The sequence below is a fragment of the Passer domesticus genome, chromosome 31, assembly GCF_036417665.1.
Source record: "Passer domesticus isolate bPasDom1 chromosome 31, bPasDom1.hap1, whole genome shotgun sequence".
Classification (NCBI taxonomy): domain Eukaryota; kingdom Metazoa; phylum Chordata; class Aves; order Passeriformes; family Passeridae; genus Passer; species Passer domesticus.
This window is the reverse complement of record NC_087504.1, coordinates 2,955,620-2,972,296: the sequence shown is the minus strand read 5'-3', so window position 1 is coordinate 2,972,296 and position 16,677 is coordinate 2,955,620. Positions and strand designations below refer to the sequence as shown.

General features: G+C 59.8%; 1 protein-coding gene across 1 annotated transcript; it reads left to right on the top strand.

The window, feature by feature from the left end:
- Window positions 1-9,065: 9,065 nt before the first annotated feature.
- RPS26 (ribosomal protein S26) lies at window positions 9,066-14,321 on the top strand. Its single transcript, XM_064401005.1, is given in 5 exon segments — window positions 9,066-9,143; window positions 10,794-10,889; window positions 10,891-10,972; window positions 13,152-13,282; window positions 14,115-14,321. Coding segments are annotated over 5 exon segments (594 nt in total).
- Window positions 14,322-16,677: the final 2,356 nt, after the last annotated feature.

Below are 16,677 nucleotides of genomic sequence, written 5' to 3'. Positions count from 1 at the left end.
CACCGAGGTGACGCCGGTCATCAGCTCCGTGTACACGCAGATCCAGGCGCTGCCCGCCCGCCTGGAGCTGCCGCGGGGCCGCGACCCCTCCGAGGACGGCGCCGAGGGCATCCCGGTGATCTTCCGCAGCCGCGCCGCCGCCGCCGGGGACGGCGGGGGCTCGCCTTCCAACGGCTGCCAGGACTCCACGGACACCGAGAGCATCCAGGAGGAGCGGGCGGGCGGCGGCAGCAGCCGGCACAGCCCCGCCTTCGCCAAGGAGGAGCCCAAGGAGGAGCCGGACGGAGCGGCGCGCTGCTGCTTCCCCAAGGAGTCGCTGAGGGTGCTCAACGAGGAGGGCGAGCAGCTGCGCGCCTTCTGCTGCGAGCACTGCCGCGTGCTCTTCCTGGACCACGTCATGTTCACCATCCACATGGGCTGCCACGGCTTCAGGGACCCTTTCGAGTGCAACATCTGCGGCTACCGCAGCCAGGACCGCTACGAGTTCTCCTCGCACATCGTGCGCGGCGAGCACAAGATATGAGGTGGGAAGATCCCCTCCTCCTGCCTCCAGTTTCCTGATTCCAGCCCGATTTTCACCTCTTAAATGGTGCGTGGTGAGCAGAAAATGTGGGGTGGGAAAAACTCCCTCTTCCTGCCTCCCAATTTCCTGATTTCACCTCGATTTTACCCCAGTTTTCACCTCTTAAATCGTGCGCAAGATGTGAGGTGGGAAAATCCCCTCCTCCTGCCTCCAGTTTCCTGATTTCAGCCGATTTTCGCCTCTTAAATGGTGCGTGGTGAGCGCAAAATGTGGGGTGGGAAAAACTCCCTCTTCCTGCCTCCCAATTTCCTGATTTCACCTCGATTTTACCCCAATTTTCACCTCTTAAATCGTGCGCAAGATGTGAGGTGGGAAAATCCCCTCCTCCTGCCTCCAGTTTCCTGATTTCACCCCGATTTTCCCTTCCTAAATTGTGCGTGGTGAGCACAAATGTAGGGTGGGAAAAACTCCCTCTTCCTGCCTCCCAATTTGCTGATTTCACCTCGATTTTACCCCAATTTTCACCTCTTAAATCGTGCGCAAGATGTGAGGTGGGAAAATCCCCTCCTCCTGCCTCCAGTTTCCTGATTTCACCCCGATTTTACCCCAATTTTCACCTCTTGAGGTGGGAAAATCCCCTCCTCCTGCCTCCAGTTTCCTGATTTCAGCCCGATTTTCACCTCTTAAATGGTGCGTGGTGAGCAGAAAATGTGGGGTGGGTAAAACTCCCCCTGCTGCTCCAATTTCCTGATTTCACCCCGATTTTCCCTTCCTAAATTGTGCTCAGCAAACACAAGATGTGAGGTGGGGAAAACGCCCCTTTCCTGCCTCCAGTTTCCTGATTTCAGCCCACTTTCACCCCGATTTTCCCCTCCTGAATTGTGCATGGTGAGCACAAGGTAGGAGGTGGGAAAATCCCTTCCTCCTGCCTCAAATTCCCGATTTCACCCCAATTTTCCCCTCCTAAATCGTGCTCAGCAACCACAAGATGTGAGGTGAGAAAATCCCCTTCTTTCCTTCCTCCAATTCCCCAATTTCACCCCGATTTTCCCCCTCCTAAATCGTGCCTGGTGAGCACAAGATACAAAGTGGAAAAACCTCCCCTTCCTGCCTGAAATTTCCTGATTTCATCCCAATTTTCCCCTCCTAAATCGTGCTCAGCAACCACAAGATGTGAGGTGGGAAAATCCCTCCCTTCCTTCCTCCGGTTTCCCAATTTCACCCCAATTTTCCTGTCCTACATCGTGCCTGGTGAGCACAAGATAAGAGGTGGGAAAAACTCCTCTTTCCTGCCTGAAATTTCCTGATTTCATCCCAATTTTCCCCTCTTAAATTGTGCATGGTGAGCACAGGATATAAGTTGGGAAAATCCCCTCCTCCTGCCTGAAATTTCCTGATTTCACCTCAATTTTCCCCTCCCAAACCCAAAATGTGTGGGAGGTTGGAAAACTCCCTCAAATTCTCCTTTTTCTCATCCCATTTCCTCTCCCGCATCATGGGCAAAATGTGAGGCTGGAAAAAAAATCTTCATACCTCAAATTCCCATTTTTTCCCTCAATTTTCCCCTCCCACGTTGTGCACGACGAGCACAAAATGTGAGGTTGGAAAAAATTCTTCCCTGCCTCAAATTCCCCTTTTTTTCCTGATTTTTTCCTCCCATTTCCCCTCCAATTTCCCCTTTTATGTTGTGCACACCAAACACAAAATGTGAAATTGGAAAAAAATCCCCCCTGCTTCAAATTTTCATTTTTTCCCAAATTTTTCCCTCCATTTCCCTTCCAACATCGTGGGCAAAATGTGAGGTTGGAAAAAAATCTCCCCCCACCTCAAATTCCCATTTTTATCCCAAATTTTCTCCTCCAACATCGTGGGCAAAATGTGAGGCTGGAAAAAAATCTCCCCCCACCTCAAATTCCCATTTTTTCCCCCAATTTTCCCTTTTTTCCCTCCCACATCATGGGCAAAATGTGAGGCTGGAAAAAAATCTTCCTCTCACCTCAAATTCCCATTTTTTCCCCCAATTTTCCCTTTTTTCCCCTCCCACATCGTTCACCACGAGCACAAAACGTGAGGTTGGAAAAATCCTCAAATTTCCCATTTTTGCCCCCAATTTTCCCCTCCCATCCTTAGGGCATGGAACTGTTGGGTTGTGTTGTTTTTTATTATTGTTTTTTTTTTCTTTTATACTCCTTTGCACTGACTTTGGCTATAAAAAAACCAAGAAAAAAACAAACAAAAAAGTATTTAAAAAAAAAACCAACAACAAGAAAAACCCCAAAAAAACAGAAACCCACCCAAAAACCCACCCAGGGGGAGCCCTTCATCCTCCTTTTTATAAACTTATTTAAATATTTGAATAGGAAACGACTTTTTTTGTGCTTTTTTTTTCCCCCTCTCCTCGTTATTTATTATTCTCTTTTGATAATTCTTGGGGTTTTTTCACCCAAAAAAAAAGACAAAAAAAGGGTCTCACTTGAATTTTGGAGACTGTTCACCCCCTGGCCCTGCTCCCGCCGGCCCCGTGCCCGGCTAAAGGAACCTCAAAATTCGGTGCTAACCCCCCCCGGGACCCCCAAAACCCAGCCGACCCCCCAAAACCCAGCCCGGGGGGAGCCGCCCCGTCCCCAGCTTTACCCGGGGAACCCCGGGATGGGACGGGGGACCCCCAAAACCCCCCACCCCAAATACCCCCACCCTGAATCCCCCAAACCCCCCAAATCCTCAAACCCCAAATCCCCCACCCCAAACCCCCCCACCCCAAATCCCCCCGGAGCCCCCCACCCCAAATCCCCCCACCCCAAATCCCCAAACCCCAAATCCCCCAAATCCCCAAAAACCCCCCCACCCCGAATCCCCCCAGAGTCCCCCACCCCAAATCCCCCCACCCCAAATCCCCATACCCCAAATCCCCAAACCCCAAACCCCCCCACCCCGAATCCCCAAACCCCCCCCACCCCAAATCCCCCCGGGAGCCCCCCCACTTCCCCCATTTTGGGGGATCCCCCTACCCCATCCCTCCATTTTGGGGGTCCCCTCACCCCCAGCCCCATTTCCCCTCGGCTCCGGTGATCCCCTCACCCCATTCCCCCCACTCTGGGGGTCCCCATACCCCATTTCCCCCCACTCTGGGGGTCCCCACTCCCCCATTTTGGGGGTCCCCTCACCCCCAGCCCCATTTCCCTTTGGCTCCGGTGATCCCCCCACCCTATTCCCTCCACTCTGGGGGTCCCCCCCACCCCACTCCCCCCACTCTGGGGGTCCCCAATACCCCGTTTCCCCCCACTTTGGGGGTCCCCATACCCCATTTTGGGGCATCCCCCCACCCCACTCCCCCATTTCGGGGTTCCCCTCACCCCCAGCCCCATTTCCCCTCGGCTCTGGGAATCCTCATTCCCCCATTTGGGGTCCCCATATCCCACTCCCTCCCCTTCGGGGGTCCCCATACCCCATTTCCCCCCCACTCTGGGGGTCCCGTATCCCAATCCCCCCACTTTGAGGGTCCCCATACCCCACTGCCCCCACTCTGGGGGTCCCCACTCCCCCATTTTGGGGTTCCCCCAGCCCCATTTCCCCTCGGCTCCGGGGATCTCCTCACCCCATTCCCCCCACTTTGGGGGTCCCTCCACCCTACTCCCCCCACTCTGGGGGTCCTCTGCCCCGTTTGGGGGTCCCCACTCCCCCATTTCGGGGGTTCCCCCAGCCCCATTTCCCCTCAGCTCCGGTGATCCCCTCACCCTATTCCCTCCACTCTGGGGGTCCCCCAACCCCACTCCCCCCACTCTGGGGGTCCCCATACCCCGTTTCCCCCCACTTTTGGGGGGTCCCTCCCACCCTATTCCACCCACTTTGGGGATCCTCACTCCCCCATTTTGGGGGTTCCCCCAGCCCCATTTCCCCTCGGCTCCGGAGATTCCCTCACCCCACTCCCCCCACTCTGGGGGTCCCCGTATCCACTCCCTCCCCTTCGGGGGTCCCCATACCCCGTTTCCCCCACTCTGGGGGTTCCCCCCTCCCCGTTTGGGGGTCCCTCTCCCCCATTTCGGGGGTCCCTCTCCCTCGTTCGGGGGTCCCCCTGCCCAGGGACGCACCGGTCGCCCCCGCGGTGGCGGCGGGGCCCAAACCAAAGCTGTCCCCAGCTGGGGACACCACGAGCACCTCAGCAGCGCCCGCTGCCCCTGCCCCGACTCTGGGGACATTTGGGGACTCTGTCCCCCCCTCCCCTCCCCCACGGCGCTCGGGGGGGTCCCCCGCTCCCATCCCCCCCCTTTTGGGGGTGCCCCCGGCGCCGGAACCAACCCAAAAAAGGGGCTTGGAACCCCAAAAAGGGGCTTTGAAACCCAAAAAAAGGGGCTTTGAAACCCAAAAAGGGGCTTGGAACCCCAAAAAAGGGGCTTGGAAACCCAAACTGGGGCTTTTGGAACCCAAAAGCTGGGGCTGTAAACCCAAAAAAGGGTTTTGAACCCCCAAAAAAGGGTTTCTGAACCCCAAAAGGGCTTTGAAACCCAAGAAAGGGTTTTTGAGCCCCAAAAAAGGGTTTTGAACCCCAAAAAAGGGTTTCTGAACCCCAAAAAAGGGTTTTGAACCCCTCAAAAGGGGCTTTGAACCCCAAAAAAGGGTTCCTGAACCCCAAAAAAGAGGCTTTGAACCCCAAACAAGGATTTCTGAACCCCAAAAAGGGGCTCTGAACCTCAAAAAAGGGTTTTTAGACCCAAAAAAGGGTTTTTAAACCCCAAAAAAGGGGCTTGGAAACCCCAAAAAAGGGTTTTTGAGCCCCCAAAGGGGCTTTGAACCCCTAAAAAAGGGTTTTTGAGCCCCAAAAAGGGTTTTGAACCCCCAAAAAAAGAGTTTTAAACGCCAAAAAGGGGCTTGGAACCTCAAAATAGGGGCTTTGAAACCCAAAAAAGGGGCTTTGAAACCCAAAAAGGGGCTTGGAACCCAAATCAAAGCTCTGTCCTCTCCAGCCCCTCTGGGGTTGGTTGGGTTTGGGGTTTTTTTCCCCTTTTTTGTTTTCTTTTTTCCCTTCTCTTTTCCTTCCCCCCCGGCTTTTCATTTATTTCCCTTTTTCCCCTTTTTCCTCCCCTTCATTTTATTTCCCTTTTCCCCCTTTTTTCCCCATTTCCCCCTTATTTTCCCATTTTATTTCCCATTTTTCCCCTTTTTGCCCTCATTCCCCCCCCTTTTTCCCCCATTTCCCCCCTTTTTCCCCCTATTTTTCCATTTTATTTCCCTATTTCCCCATTTAATTCCCATTTCCCCCCTTTCCCCCCCAATTCCCCATTTTATTTCCCATTTATCCCTTTCCCTCCCCATTCCCCATTATTCCTACCCCAAAACCCCCCAAAAACCCCCCACAAACCCCCAAAACAAACCCAAAAACCCCAAAAACCCCACAAAACCCCCACAAACCCCCAAAACAAACCCCCTAAACAAACCCCCAAACTCCAATTTCCCCTTTTCCCCATTTCACCCCAATTTTCCCCCATTTTCCCCATAAAACCCCCAAACCCCCAAAACAAACCATTTCCCCCCTTTTTCCCCATTTCCCCATTTACTTCCCATTTTATTCCCATTCCCCCCCCCATTTCCCTTATTTCCCTTTTTTCCCCAATTTCCCCTCTTTTTCCCCCATTTCCCCATTTATTTCCCCATTTCCCCCCCATTCCCCCCTTTTTTCCCCATTTTCCCCCCTTTTTTCCCCCATTTCCCCATTTTATTTCCCTTTTTTTCCCCATTTCCCCCCCATTTCCCCCCTTTTTCCCCCATTTCCCCATTTTATTTCCCCATTCCCCCCCATTTCCCCCCTTTTTTCCCCATTTTCCCCCCTTTTTTTCCCCATTTCCCCATTTTATTTTCCCTTTTTTCCCCATTTCCCCCCCATTTCCCCCCTTTTTCCCCCATTTCCCCATTTTATTTCCCCATTTCCCCCCCATTTCCCCCCTTTTTTCCCCATTTTCCCCCCTTTTTTTCCCCATTTCCCCATTTTATTTCCCTTTTTTTCCCCATTTCCCCCCCCATTTCCCCCCTTTTTTCCTCTATTTCCCCCCTTTTTTCCCCATTTCCCCATTTTATTTCCCCATTTCCCCCCCATTTCCCCCCTTTTTTCCTCTATTTCCCCCCTTTTTTCCCCATTTCCCCATTTTATTTCCCTTTTTTCCCCATTTCCCCCCTTTTTTCCCCCATTTCCCCCTTTTTTCCCCATTTCCCCATTTATTTCCCTTTTTTCCCCATTTTTCCCCTATTTCCCCCCCTTTTTTCCCCCCCATTTCCCCCTTTTTTTCCCCATTTCCCCATTTTATTTCCCTTTTTTCCCCCATTTCCCCCCTTTTTTCCCCTATTCCCCCCCTTTTTTCCCCATTTCCCCATTTTATTTCCCTTTTTCCCCCATTTCCCCCCATTTCCCCCCTTTTTTTCCCCATTTCCCCATTTTATTTCCCCATTTCCCCCCCATTTCCCCCTTTTTTCCCCATTTCCCCATTTTATTTCCCTTTTTTCCCCATTTTTCCCCATTTTTCCCCCTTTTTTTTCCCCATTTCCCCATTTTATTTCCTTTTTCCCCCATTTCCCCCCATTTCCCCCCTTTTTTTCCCCATTTCCCCATTTTATTTCCCATTTCCCCCCATTTCCCCCTTTTTTTCCCCATTTCCCCATTTTATTTCCCCATTTCCCCCCATTTCCCCCCTTTTTTTCCCCATTTCCCCATTTTATTTCCCATTTTATTCCCTTTTTCCCCCCTTTTCCCCATTTCCCCCGTTTTCCCCCGTTTCCCGGCGCCAGCCCCAGCCCGCAGGGTCCCTGCCCCTCTGGCTCCCGTAATTTCTGTTTCCCCGGCAGATGAAGAACAACCACGGATGTGCAATACCCCAAACCCCCGCCCCCTTCAGCGTTCCCGATTTCCCTTTTTGCCCTTTTTGTGGGGTTTTGGCCCCTTTTCGTTGGCCCCTTTTGTAGCTGTAAGATACTGTAATTAAGGGTTTGTTGTTAACGAGATCTACTGTAAGTTTTGTACTGTACCGGCCGAGGCTCTGCTTGCCAATAAAGCGGGAAAACGTAACGCGCCCCAAGTCCTGAGCTGCCCGGGGACAGACGTGGGACACTGGGGACAGACGTGGGGACAGACGTGGGGACAGACGTGGGGACAGACGTGGGGACAGGGACAGACATGGGACATTGGGGACAGACGTGGGGACAGACGTGGGACAGGGACAGACATGGGGACAGACGTGGGGACGGGGACAGACATGGGGACAGACGTGGGGACAGACATGGGGACAGGGACAGACATGGGGCAGACATGGGGACAGACGTGGGGACGGGGACAGACATGGGGACAGACATGGGGACAGGGACAGACATGGGGACAGACATGGGGACAGGGACAGACATGGGGACAGAAATGGGGAGAGAAATGGGGACAGGGACAGACATGGGGACAGACGTGGGGACAGGGACAGATGGGGACAGACGTGGGGACAGGGACAGACATGGGGGACAGACGTGGGGACATTGGGGACAGACGTGGGGACATTGGGGACAGACATGGGGATGGGGACAGACATGGGGACAGGGACAGACATGGGGACAGACGTGGGGACATGGGGACAGACGTGGGGACAGACGTGGGGACAGGGACAGACATGGGGACAGGGGACAGACATGGGGACAGAAATGGGGACATTGGGGTTACTGGGGACAGAAATTATGACATTGGGGACACAGAAATGGGGACAAAGGACACAGAAATGGGGACAGAAATGGGGAGATTGGGGACACAGAAATGGGGACAGAAATGGGGAGATTGGGGACACAGAAATGGGGACAAAGGACACAGAAATGGGGACAGAAATGGGGAGATTGGGGACACAGAAATGGGACAAAGGACACAGAAATGGGGAGACTGGGGACACAAGTGGGGACAGGGGACACTGGGAACACCCTGGAATGGGGACAAAGGACATTTGGGATACCCAGAATTGGGGACAGGGGACATTGGGGACACCCAGGGAGGGACAAGGGGACATTGGGGACACCCAGAAATGGGGACGGGGACACAAAATGGGGACAAAGGACACTGGGGTCCCCCTCAGGGGCTTTGAGGGGTCACACTGGTGACACCCAGGGATGGGCGGGGGTCCCCAGGAGGGGACAAAGGGCCTTGGGGACCCCGGGGTTGGGGACACCCCCGCGTCACCGGGACCCCCCCATTTCCGGACTACATTTCCCAGCAGCCCTCGCGGCGGGCGCGCCTTGCGGGTGACGTCACACGCAGTGCGCGGGAGGGTTTTTTTTCACCGCGTGCCCGGCGCGGATCCCTCCGCCCGCCGCAGCGAAAATAGTCCCTACCCCATCACCGCTCCCGTTAATTCCCCCCCACCTCCCGCCGCTCTCCGCCAACCCCGCCCGCTCCGGTGCCTCGGGCGGAGAGGCTGCGAGCCCTCCTCGGGGAGCGGAGCGGCGGCGGCGGCTCTGCCGGGCGGAGGCAGCGAGGGATATAAGCGCGGCGGTGCTGCGGCCGCGCCTCTTCCGGTTCTCCCTCAGAGCCGCCATGGTGAGCGCGGCGTGGCCGCCGGGGCCCGCGCGGCTCCGGGGGGGCTGCGAGGGGCCCGGGGGGGCTCGGAAAGGGGCGCGGGGCCCGTGAGGGGCGGGGGGGGCTCGGAGGGGCCCCTTGGGGGGGTGCGGGAGCGGCGGGGGGGGCGTGGGAGGGGCCCCGGGGGGGGTTGGGGGGGGGCGATCAAAGAGGGGTGTGGGGCTCGTGTGGGGCAGGGGGGGCCTTGGAGGGGATTTTGGGGGAATTTGGGGTCTCTAGAGGGCATTTGAGGGGATATCGAAGAGGGGTGTGGGGTTCGTGTGGGGAAGCGGGTGCTGAGGGGGGGTCTTGGAGGGGGTTTGGTGGGGATTTGGGGGTGATCTTGGGCTCTGGGCTGATCTGGGCTCAGTCCTGGAGCTCCCTGTGGTCAATCCTAGGACTCATCCTGGGCCCTGGGGCTGATCCTGGGCTCTGGGGCTGATCCTGGGCTCATTCCTGTCCCCCCTGGGGTTGATCATGTCCCCCCTGTGCTCAGTCCTGTCCTCCTTGGACTCCCTGGTTTTGATCCTGGGGCTGCTCCTGAGCTCTGGGCCTGATCCTGGGCTCTGGGCTCAATCCTGGCCTCCGTGGGGCTGATGCTGGGGTTCATCCTGAGCTCTGGGGTCGATCCTGGGCTCTGGGGTTGATCCTGGGCTCATCCTGGTCTCCCCCTGTCCCCCCATGCCTCCTTGGGGCTGATCCTGGGGTCGATCCTGGGCTTACCTCTGTCTCCCCTGAGCTCTGGGGCTGATCCTGGGGTTGATCCTGGACTCTCTGGGCTCCCTGGGCTCAATCCTGGCCTCCCTGGGGTCGATCCTGGCCTCTGGGGTTGATCTGGGGCTGATCCTGGGCTCGATCCTGGCCTCCCTGAGCTCTGGGGTTTATCCTGGCTCCCTGGACTCAATCCTGGCCTCCCTGGGGTCGATCCTGAGCTCTGGGGTCGATCCTGGGCTCTGGGGTTGATCCTGGGGTCGATCCTGGGCTCTGGGGTTGATCCTGAGCTCTCTAGGGTCGATCCTGGCCTGCTTGGGGTTCATCCTGGGCCTGATCCTGGGCTCTGGTGCTGATCCTGAGCTCTGGGGCTGATCTGGGGTTCATCCTGGGGTCGATCCTGGACTCTCTGGGGTTGATCCTGAGCTCTGGGTTCATCCTGGGCTCTCTGGGCTCAATCCTGGCCTCCCTGGGGCCGATCCTGGGGCTGATCCTGAGCTCTGGGGCTGATCCTGGCTCTGGGGCTGATCTGGGTTCATCCCGGGGCTGATCCTGAGCTCTGGGGCTGATCCTGGGCTCTGGGGCTGATCCTGGGCTCTGGGGCTGATCCTGGGCTCTGGGGCTGATCCTGGGCTCTGGGGCTGATCCTGGGCTCTGGGGCTGATCCTGGGTTGATCCTGGTGCTGATCCTGGGCTCTGGGCCTGATCTGGTGCTGATCCTGGGCTCTGGGGCTGATCCTGGGGCTGATCCTGGGCTCTGGGGCTGATCTGGGGTTGATCCTGGGGCTGATCCTGAGCTCTGGGGCTGATCCTGAGCTCTGGGGCTGATCTGGGGCTGATCCTGAGCTCTGGGGCTGATCTGGGGCTGATCCTGGGCTCTGGGGCTGATCCTGAGCTCTGGGGCTGATCTGGGGTCGATCCTGGGGTTCATCCTGAACTCTGGGTTTCATCCTGGGCTCTGGTGCTGATCCTGGGCTCCCCCTGCTCCCCCCCCAGACCAAGAAGAGGAGGAACAACGGGCGCGCCAAGAAGGGCCGCGGGCACGTGCAGCCCATCCGCTGCACCAACTGCGCCCGCTGCGTGCCCAAGGACAAAGGCCATCAAGAAATTCGTCATCAGGAACATCGTGGAGGCCGCTGCTGTCAGGGACATCTCCGAGGCCAGCGTCTTCGACTGTGAGTGGGGCTGGGGACCCCGAAACCGGCCCCAAAAATCGTCCCGTTGTCACCACAGATACCCCAAAAAAATATTCCTGTGCTCCCCAAAACAGCCCCATTTTCCCCCTAAAATAGCTCCTGGTTTGCCCCCCAAATAATGTCTCTGTCACCCCCAAAATGGCTCCCCTGTCACCCCCAAAACAGCCCCTGGTTGGCCCTGGAAAAGGTCCTTATGTCACCCCAAAAATCATCCCTTTGTCGCCCCAAATATCCCACGCTGCTCGCCCCAAAAAATTGTTCCAAAACAGCCTCATTTTCCTTACAAAATAGCTCCTGTTTTGCCCCCCAAATAATGTCTCTGTCACCCCCAAAATGGCTCCCCTGTCACCCCCAAAACAGCCCCTGCTTGGCCCTGGAAAGGGTCCTTTGGTCACCCCAAAAATCGTCCCGTTGTCACCCTCAGATACCCCAAAAAAATATTCCTGTGCTCCCCAAAACAGCCCCATTTTCCTTACAAAATAGCTCCTGGTTTGCCCCCCAAATAATGTCTCTGTCACCCCCAAAATGGCTCCCCTGTCACCCCCAAATAATGCCCCTGTCACCCCCAAAACAGCCCCTGCTTGGACCTGGTAAAGGTCCTTTGGTCACCCCAAAAATGGTCCCGTTGTCACCCCCAAATATCTCACCCTGCTCACCCCAAAAAATTGTTCCAAAACTGCCCCATTTCCCCCAAAACAGAGCCTCTGGAACCCCAAAATGGCTCCTCTGTCACCCCCAAAACAGCCCCTGGCTGGCCCTGGAAAGGGTCCTTTTGTCACCCCAAAAATCGTCCCGTTGTCACCCCGAATATCCCATGCTGCTCCCCCCCAAAAAATCATCCCTGTCCCTTCCAAAACAGCCCCATTGTACCCCCAAAACTGGGCTTCTGTCACCCCCAAAAGAGCCCCCTTTGACCCCCCCAAAAGATCTGACCTTGCTCACTCAGTCACCCCAAAAACTGTCCCTTTCTCACCTGAAATATTCCATCCTGCTCACCCCAAAAAATTGTTCCTGTCCCTTACAAAACAGCCCCATTTTCCCCCAGAACAGTGCCACTGTCACCCCCAAAAGCAGCCCCTGCTTGGACCTGGTAAAGGTCCTTTGGTCACCCCAAAAATGGTCCCGTTGTCACCCCAAATATCTCACCCTGCTCACCCCAAAAAATTGTTCCAAAACAGCCCCATTTCCCCCAAAACAGAGCCTCTGGAACCCCAAAATGGCTCCTCTGTCACCCCCCAAAACAGCCCCTGGCTGGCCCTGGAAAGGGTCCTTTTGTCACCCCCAAAAATCGTCCCTTTGTCACCCCGAATATCCCACGCTGCTCGCCCCAAAAAATCATCCCTGTCCCTTCCAAAACAGCCCCATTGTACCCCTAAAACAGAGCCTCTGTCAATACACCCAAAATTCAGCCCCATTGTCCCCCCAAAATTGTCCCCCCTGCCCACCCCTGAGAGAGCAGGCTGTGTGTGAAGCTGCAGTACTGCCCTGGGGCTGCTTTTGGAGCTGTTTTTTGGGGTCCCTGGGGTTTCTGGGGTCCCTGGGTGTATTTTTGAGGGTTTTTTGGGGTCCCTGGGTGTGTTTTTGGGGGCCCTGACCCCCGTTTCCCCCTCCCCAGCCTACGTGCTGCCCAAGCTGTACGTGAAGCTGCATTACTGCCCTGGGGCTGCTTTTGGGGCTGGTTTTGGGGTCCCTGGGGGTTTCTGGGGTCCCTGGGTGTGGTTTTTTGGGGTTTTTTGGGGGGGTTTTGGGGTCCCTGACCCCCGTTTCCCCTCCCCAGCCTACGTGCTGCCCAAGCTCTACGTGAAGCTGCAGTACTGCCCTGGGTGTGTTTTTAGGATCTCTGGATGGGGTTTTTTGGTGTTTTTGAGGTCCCTGGGTGTGTTTTGGGGGGTTTCTGGTGTCTCTGGGTGTGTTTTTTGGGGGGTTTTTGGGGTCCCTGACCCCCGTTTCCCCCTCCCCAGCCTACGTGCTGCCCAAGCTGTACGTGAAGCTGCATTACTGCTCTGGGTCTGTTTTTAGGATCCCTGGATGGGGTTTTTTTTTGGTGTTTTTGAGGTCCCTGGGTGTGTTTTGGGGGGTTTCTGGTGTCTCTGGGTGTGTTTTTGGGGTCCCTGGGTGTGTTTTTTGGGGTCCCTGACCCCCGTTTCCCCCTCCCCAGCCTACGTGCTGCCCAAGCTGTACGTGAAGCTGCATTACTGCGTCAGCTGCGCCATCCACAGCAAGGTGGTTCGGAACCGCTCGCGCGAGGCCCGCAAGGACCGCACGCCCCCGCCCCGCTTCCGCCCCGCCGTGAGTCCGGGGGGGTCCCTGAGGGGTCCCCGAGGGGTTTGGGGGGGTCCCCGAGGGGTTTGGGGGGTTCCTAGAGGGGTCCTCGGGGGGTTACGGGGGGGGGTCTCTGGAAGGATCCCGCAAGGACCGCACGCCCCCGCCCCTGATTCCACCCCCCCTGTGAGTTCCTGGGGGGGGTCCCAAAGGGGTCTGGGGGGTCCCCGAGGGGTTGGGGGTGGTCTCTGAGGTGTCCTCGAGGGGTTTGGGGGGTCCAGGGGTGTTTGGGGGTTCCTGGAGGGGTCCTCGGGGGGTTACGGGGGGGGGTCCCTGGAAGGATCCCGCAAGGACCGCACGCCCCCCCCGCCCCCCTGTGAGTCCTGGGAGGTCCCAAAGGGGGTCTGGGGGGGGTCCCCGAGGGGCCTGGGGGTGTCCCTGAGGGGTCCTCGAGGGGTTTGGGGGGTCCCAGGGGTGTTTAGAAAGGTCCTGGAGGGGTCTGGGGGGTTCTGGACTGCACCCCCCCCTCACCCCACTTCCACCCTTGCCCTGGGTCTGGGGGGTCCCAGGGGTATTTGGGGGGTCCCAGGGGTGTTTGGGAGGGTCCTGGAAGGGTCTCGGGGGTTCTGGGGGGGGGCCCTCAGTGGCCGGGGAGGGGTCCCAGAGGGGTCTGGGGGGTCTTAAAGGGTCCTTGGGGAGGCCTGGGGGGGTCCTGGAGGGGTCTGGGGGTTCCTGGAGGGGTCCCGGGGGCTTATGGGGGAGTCCTGAGGGGTCCCAGATGGTTTTGGGGGTTCCTGGAAGGGTTTGGGGGGGGTCTCAGGGGCTCTGTGCCCCCCCTAACTTCGGTTTCTCTCTGCAGGGAGCAGCCCCCCGACCCCCCCCCCCAAGCCCATGTGAGGAGACCCCGGCCCCACGCGGGACCCCCGGAGCAGAGACCCCCAGAGTCAATAAAGGATCTGCCCTGAGCTGCTTCTGTCCTTTGGGGGATTTGGGGGGGGTCCTGGAGGGGTCCTGGGGGCTCCTGAGGGCAATTTGGGGGGTCCTGGGGGGGATTTGGGGGGTCTGAGGGGGTCTCAGCCCCCTCACTATGGGGGGGGTCACCCCATATCTTGATGGGGGGGGCTGCTCCAAGCCTGGCTCTGGGTTTTGGGGGACCCCCAGTGTGGGGTCTGGGGGCTGCTGCCCACCCTGGAGGGGAGGAAATGGGGGGGGGGCTCTGACCTCTGGGGGTATTTGGGGTCACCTGGGGGGGGCTCCCCAAATCCTCCCCAGGGCCCGGAGCTGCCCCGACCTGGGGGAGGGGGCCGGGATGGGGTCAGACCCCTCCCCAGTTTGGGGGTGTTGGGGGTCAGACCCCTCCCCAGTTTGGGGGTGTTGGGGGGTCAGACCCCTCCCCCAGTTTGGGGGTGTTGGGGGCAGACCCCTCCCCAGTTTGGGGTCAGACCCTTCCCCATTTTTGGGGTGTTTGGGGTCAGACCATCCCAGTTTGGGGTCAGACCCCTCCCCATTTTGGGGTGTTTGGGGTCAGACCCCCCCCCGTTTTGGGGGCTGTTGGGGGGGGGGCTTCACCCTGGGAGCTGCATTTGGGGGGGGGGGGCGCTCTCCGTGGCTCCCGGTATTTTGGGGGGGGGCTTCAATGGTTCCCAACCCGCCCCGTCCGTTTTTGGGGAGGGGTCTCCGTGGGGCTGGGGGGCACCGGGGGCTCGGGGGGGGCGAACTTGGAACCGGGACCGGGACCGGGACTGGGAGGCGGCGGAACCGGGGAATCTGAACGGGGCGGGGGGGGGCACCGGGGGACCGGGCCGGGGGCTCGGGGGGGGGCTCGGAGGGGCGAATTTGCTCCGGGACCGGGAACCGGGACAGCCGGGGCTGGGGGGCACCGAGGGACCGGACCGGGGGCTCGGGGGGGCGAACTTTGGACCGGGACCGGGGGAGCCGAACCGGGCTGGGAGTGGGGGGGCTTCACTTGAACGGGCCGGGGGGAGCCGGACCGGGACCGGGGGAGCCGGACCGGGCTGGGGGGCGGCGCTCGGGGCCGCTCCCGGCGGGGGCGGGGCGCTGCCGGTGCCCCGGGCGGGGCGGGCGGGTCCCGGGGCGGGGCGGGCAGGGCCGCGGGGTGTCCCCCCCCCGCTCCGGTCCCCGGCCCGGCCCCGCCCGGCCCGGCCCCGCGCCAGGTGCATTCCCGGGCACGCTCCGCCGCTACCGGGGCGCCGCGATGGAGCCGCACCGGCACCGGGAGCGGCCCCGGGCGCTGCTGCTGCTGCTGCCGCTGCTGCTCCGCGGCCCCCGCGCCCGGCTCCGCGCAGGCAGGTGAGCACCGGCACCGGCACCGGCGGGGCGCGGGGAGCCGGGGGAGCACCGGGGGTCCCGGGATGGGCGGCGGGAGCGGGAGCGCTCGGGGGTCGCGGCGGCGCTGCTGTCCCGATCCCGCCGGTACCGGACCCCGACCCGATCCCCCGCGGGGGCGTCCCGGGATCGCCCGGGGGAACCGCACGGCTCCGGGGCACCGGGAGCGGCACGGAAACCTCCCCGGGACTGCGGCTGCGGCGGCGCCGGGGCTCGGTGGCCGCTCCCGGGGCTCGGGTGCTCCGTTCTGGGGCTCGGTTCCGGGCTCGGTGGCGCTTCCCGGGATCGGTGCGGGGGCACGGTGCCCGCTCTTGGGGTTTGGTCCCGTTCTCGGTGCCCCTCCCGGGCTCGGTCCCGTTCTCGGTGCCCCTTTCTAGGGTCGGTTTCGTTCTCGGTGCCCCTCCCGGGCTCCGTTTCGTTCTCGGTGCCCCTCCCGGGCTCGGTCCCGTTCTCGGTGCACCTTTCCAGGACTCGGTTCCGCTCTCGGTGCCCGCTCTTGGGGTTCGGTCCCGCTCTCGGTGCCCCTTTCTAGGGTCGGTTTCGTTCTCGGTTCCCCTCCCGGGCTCGGTCCCGGGCTCGGTGGCGCTTCCCGGATCGGTCCCGGGACTCGGTGCCCCTTTCCAGGTTCGGTTCCGCTCTCGGTGCCCCGTTCCGGGCTCGGTCCCGCTCTCGCTGCCCCCTCCCGGGCCCGGCACCTGCGGCCCCGCAGCTGCCCCGGGCTAATTTTAGGCTGCGGGGCCGGGCCCGGCGATGCCTTTGGGATCCGGGCGGGACCCCCGAGGGGGGCCCGGGGGGGATCCTTGAGGGGGGGACCCCCGGAGGGACCCCCGGGCGTGCCCCGCCCCGCAGCCCCGGCACCCCGGAAGGGCCGCGGCCGCCCGGGAGTTGTTTTTGAATCCCGAGAGGAAAAACACCGAGGGCAGGGCGCGCCAGGTGGGGCCGGCGTCACCCCCGAAACCCCGGCGGTGCCCGGGGGTGCCCGGGGGTGCCCGGGGTGGGGGGCACTCCCGGGGGACCCCTGCCTGTGTCCCCCGCTCCACGTGCCACCGGCGACGCCTCGGTGTCACCCGCGGGCT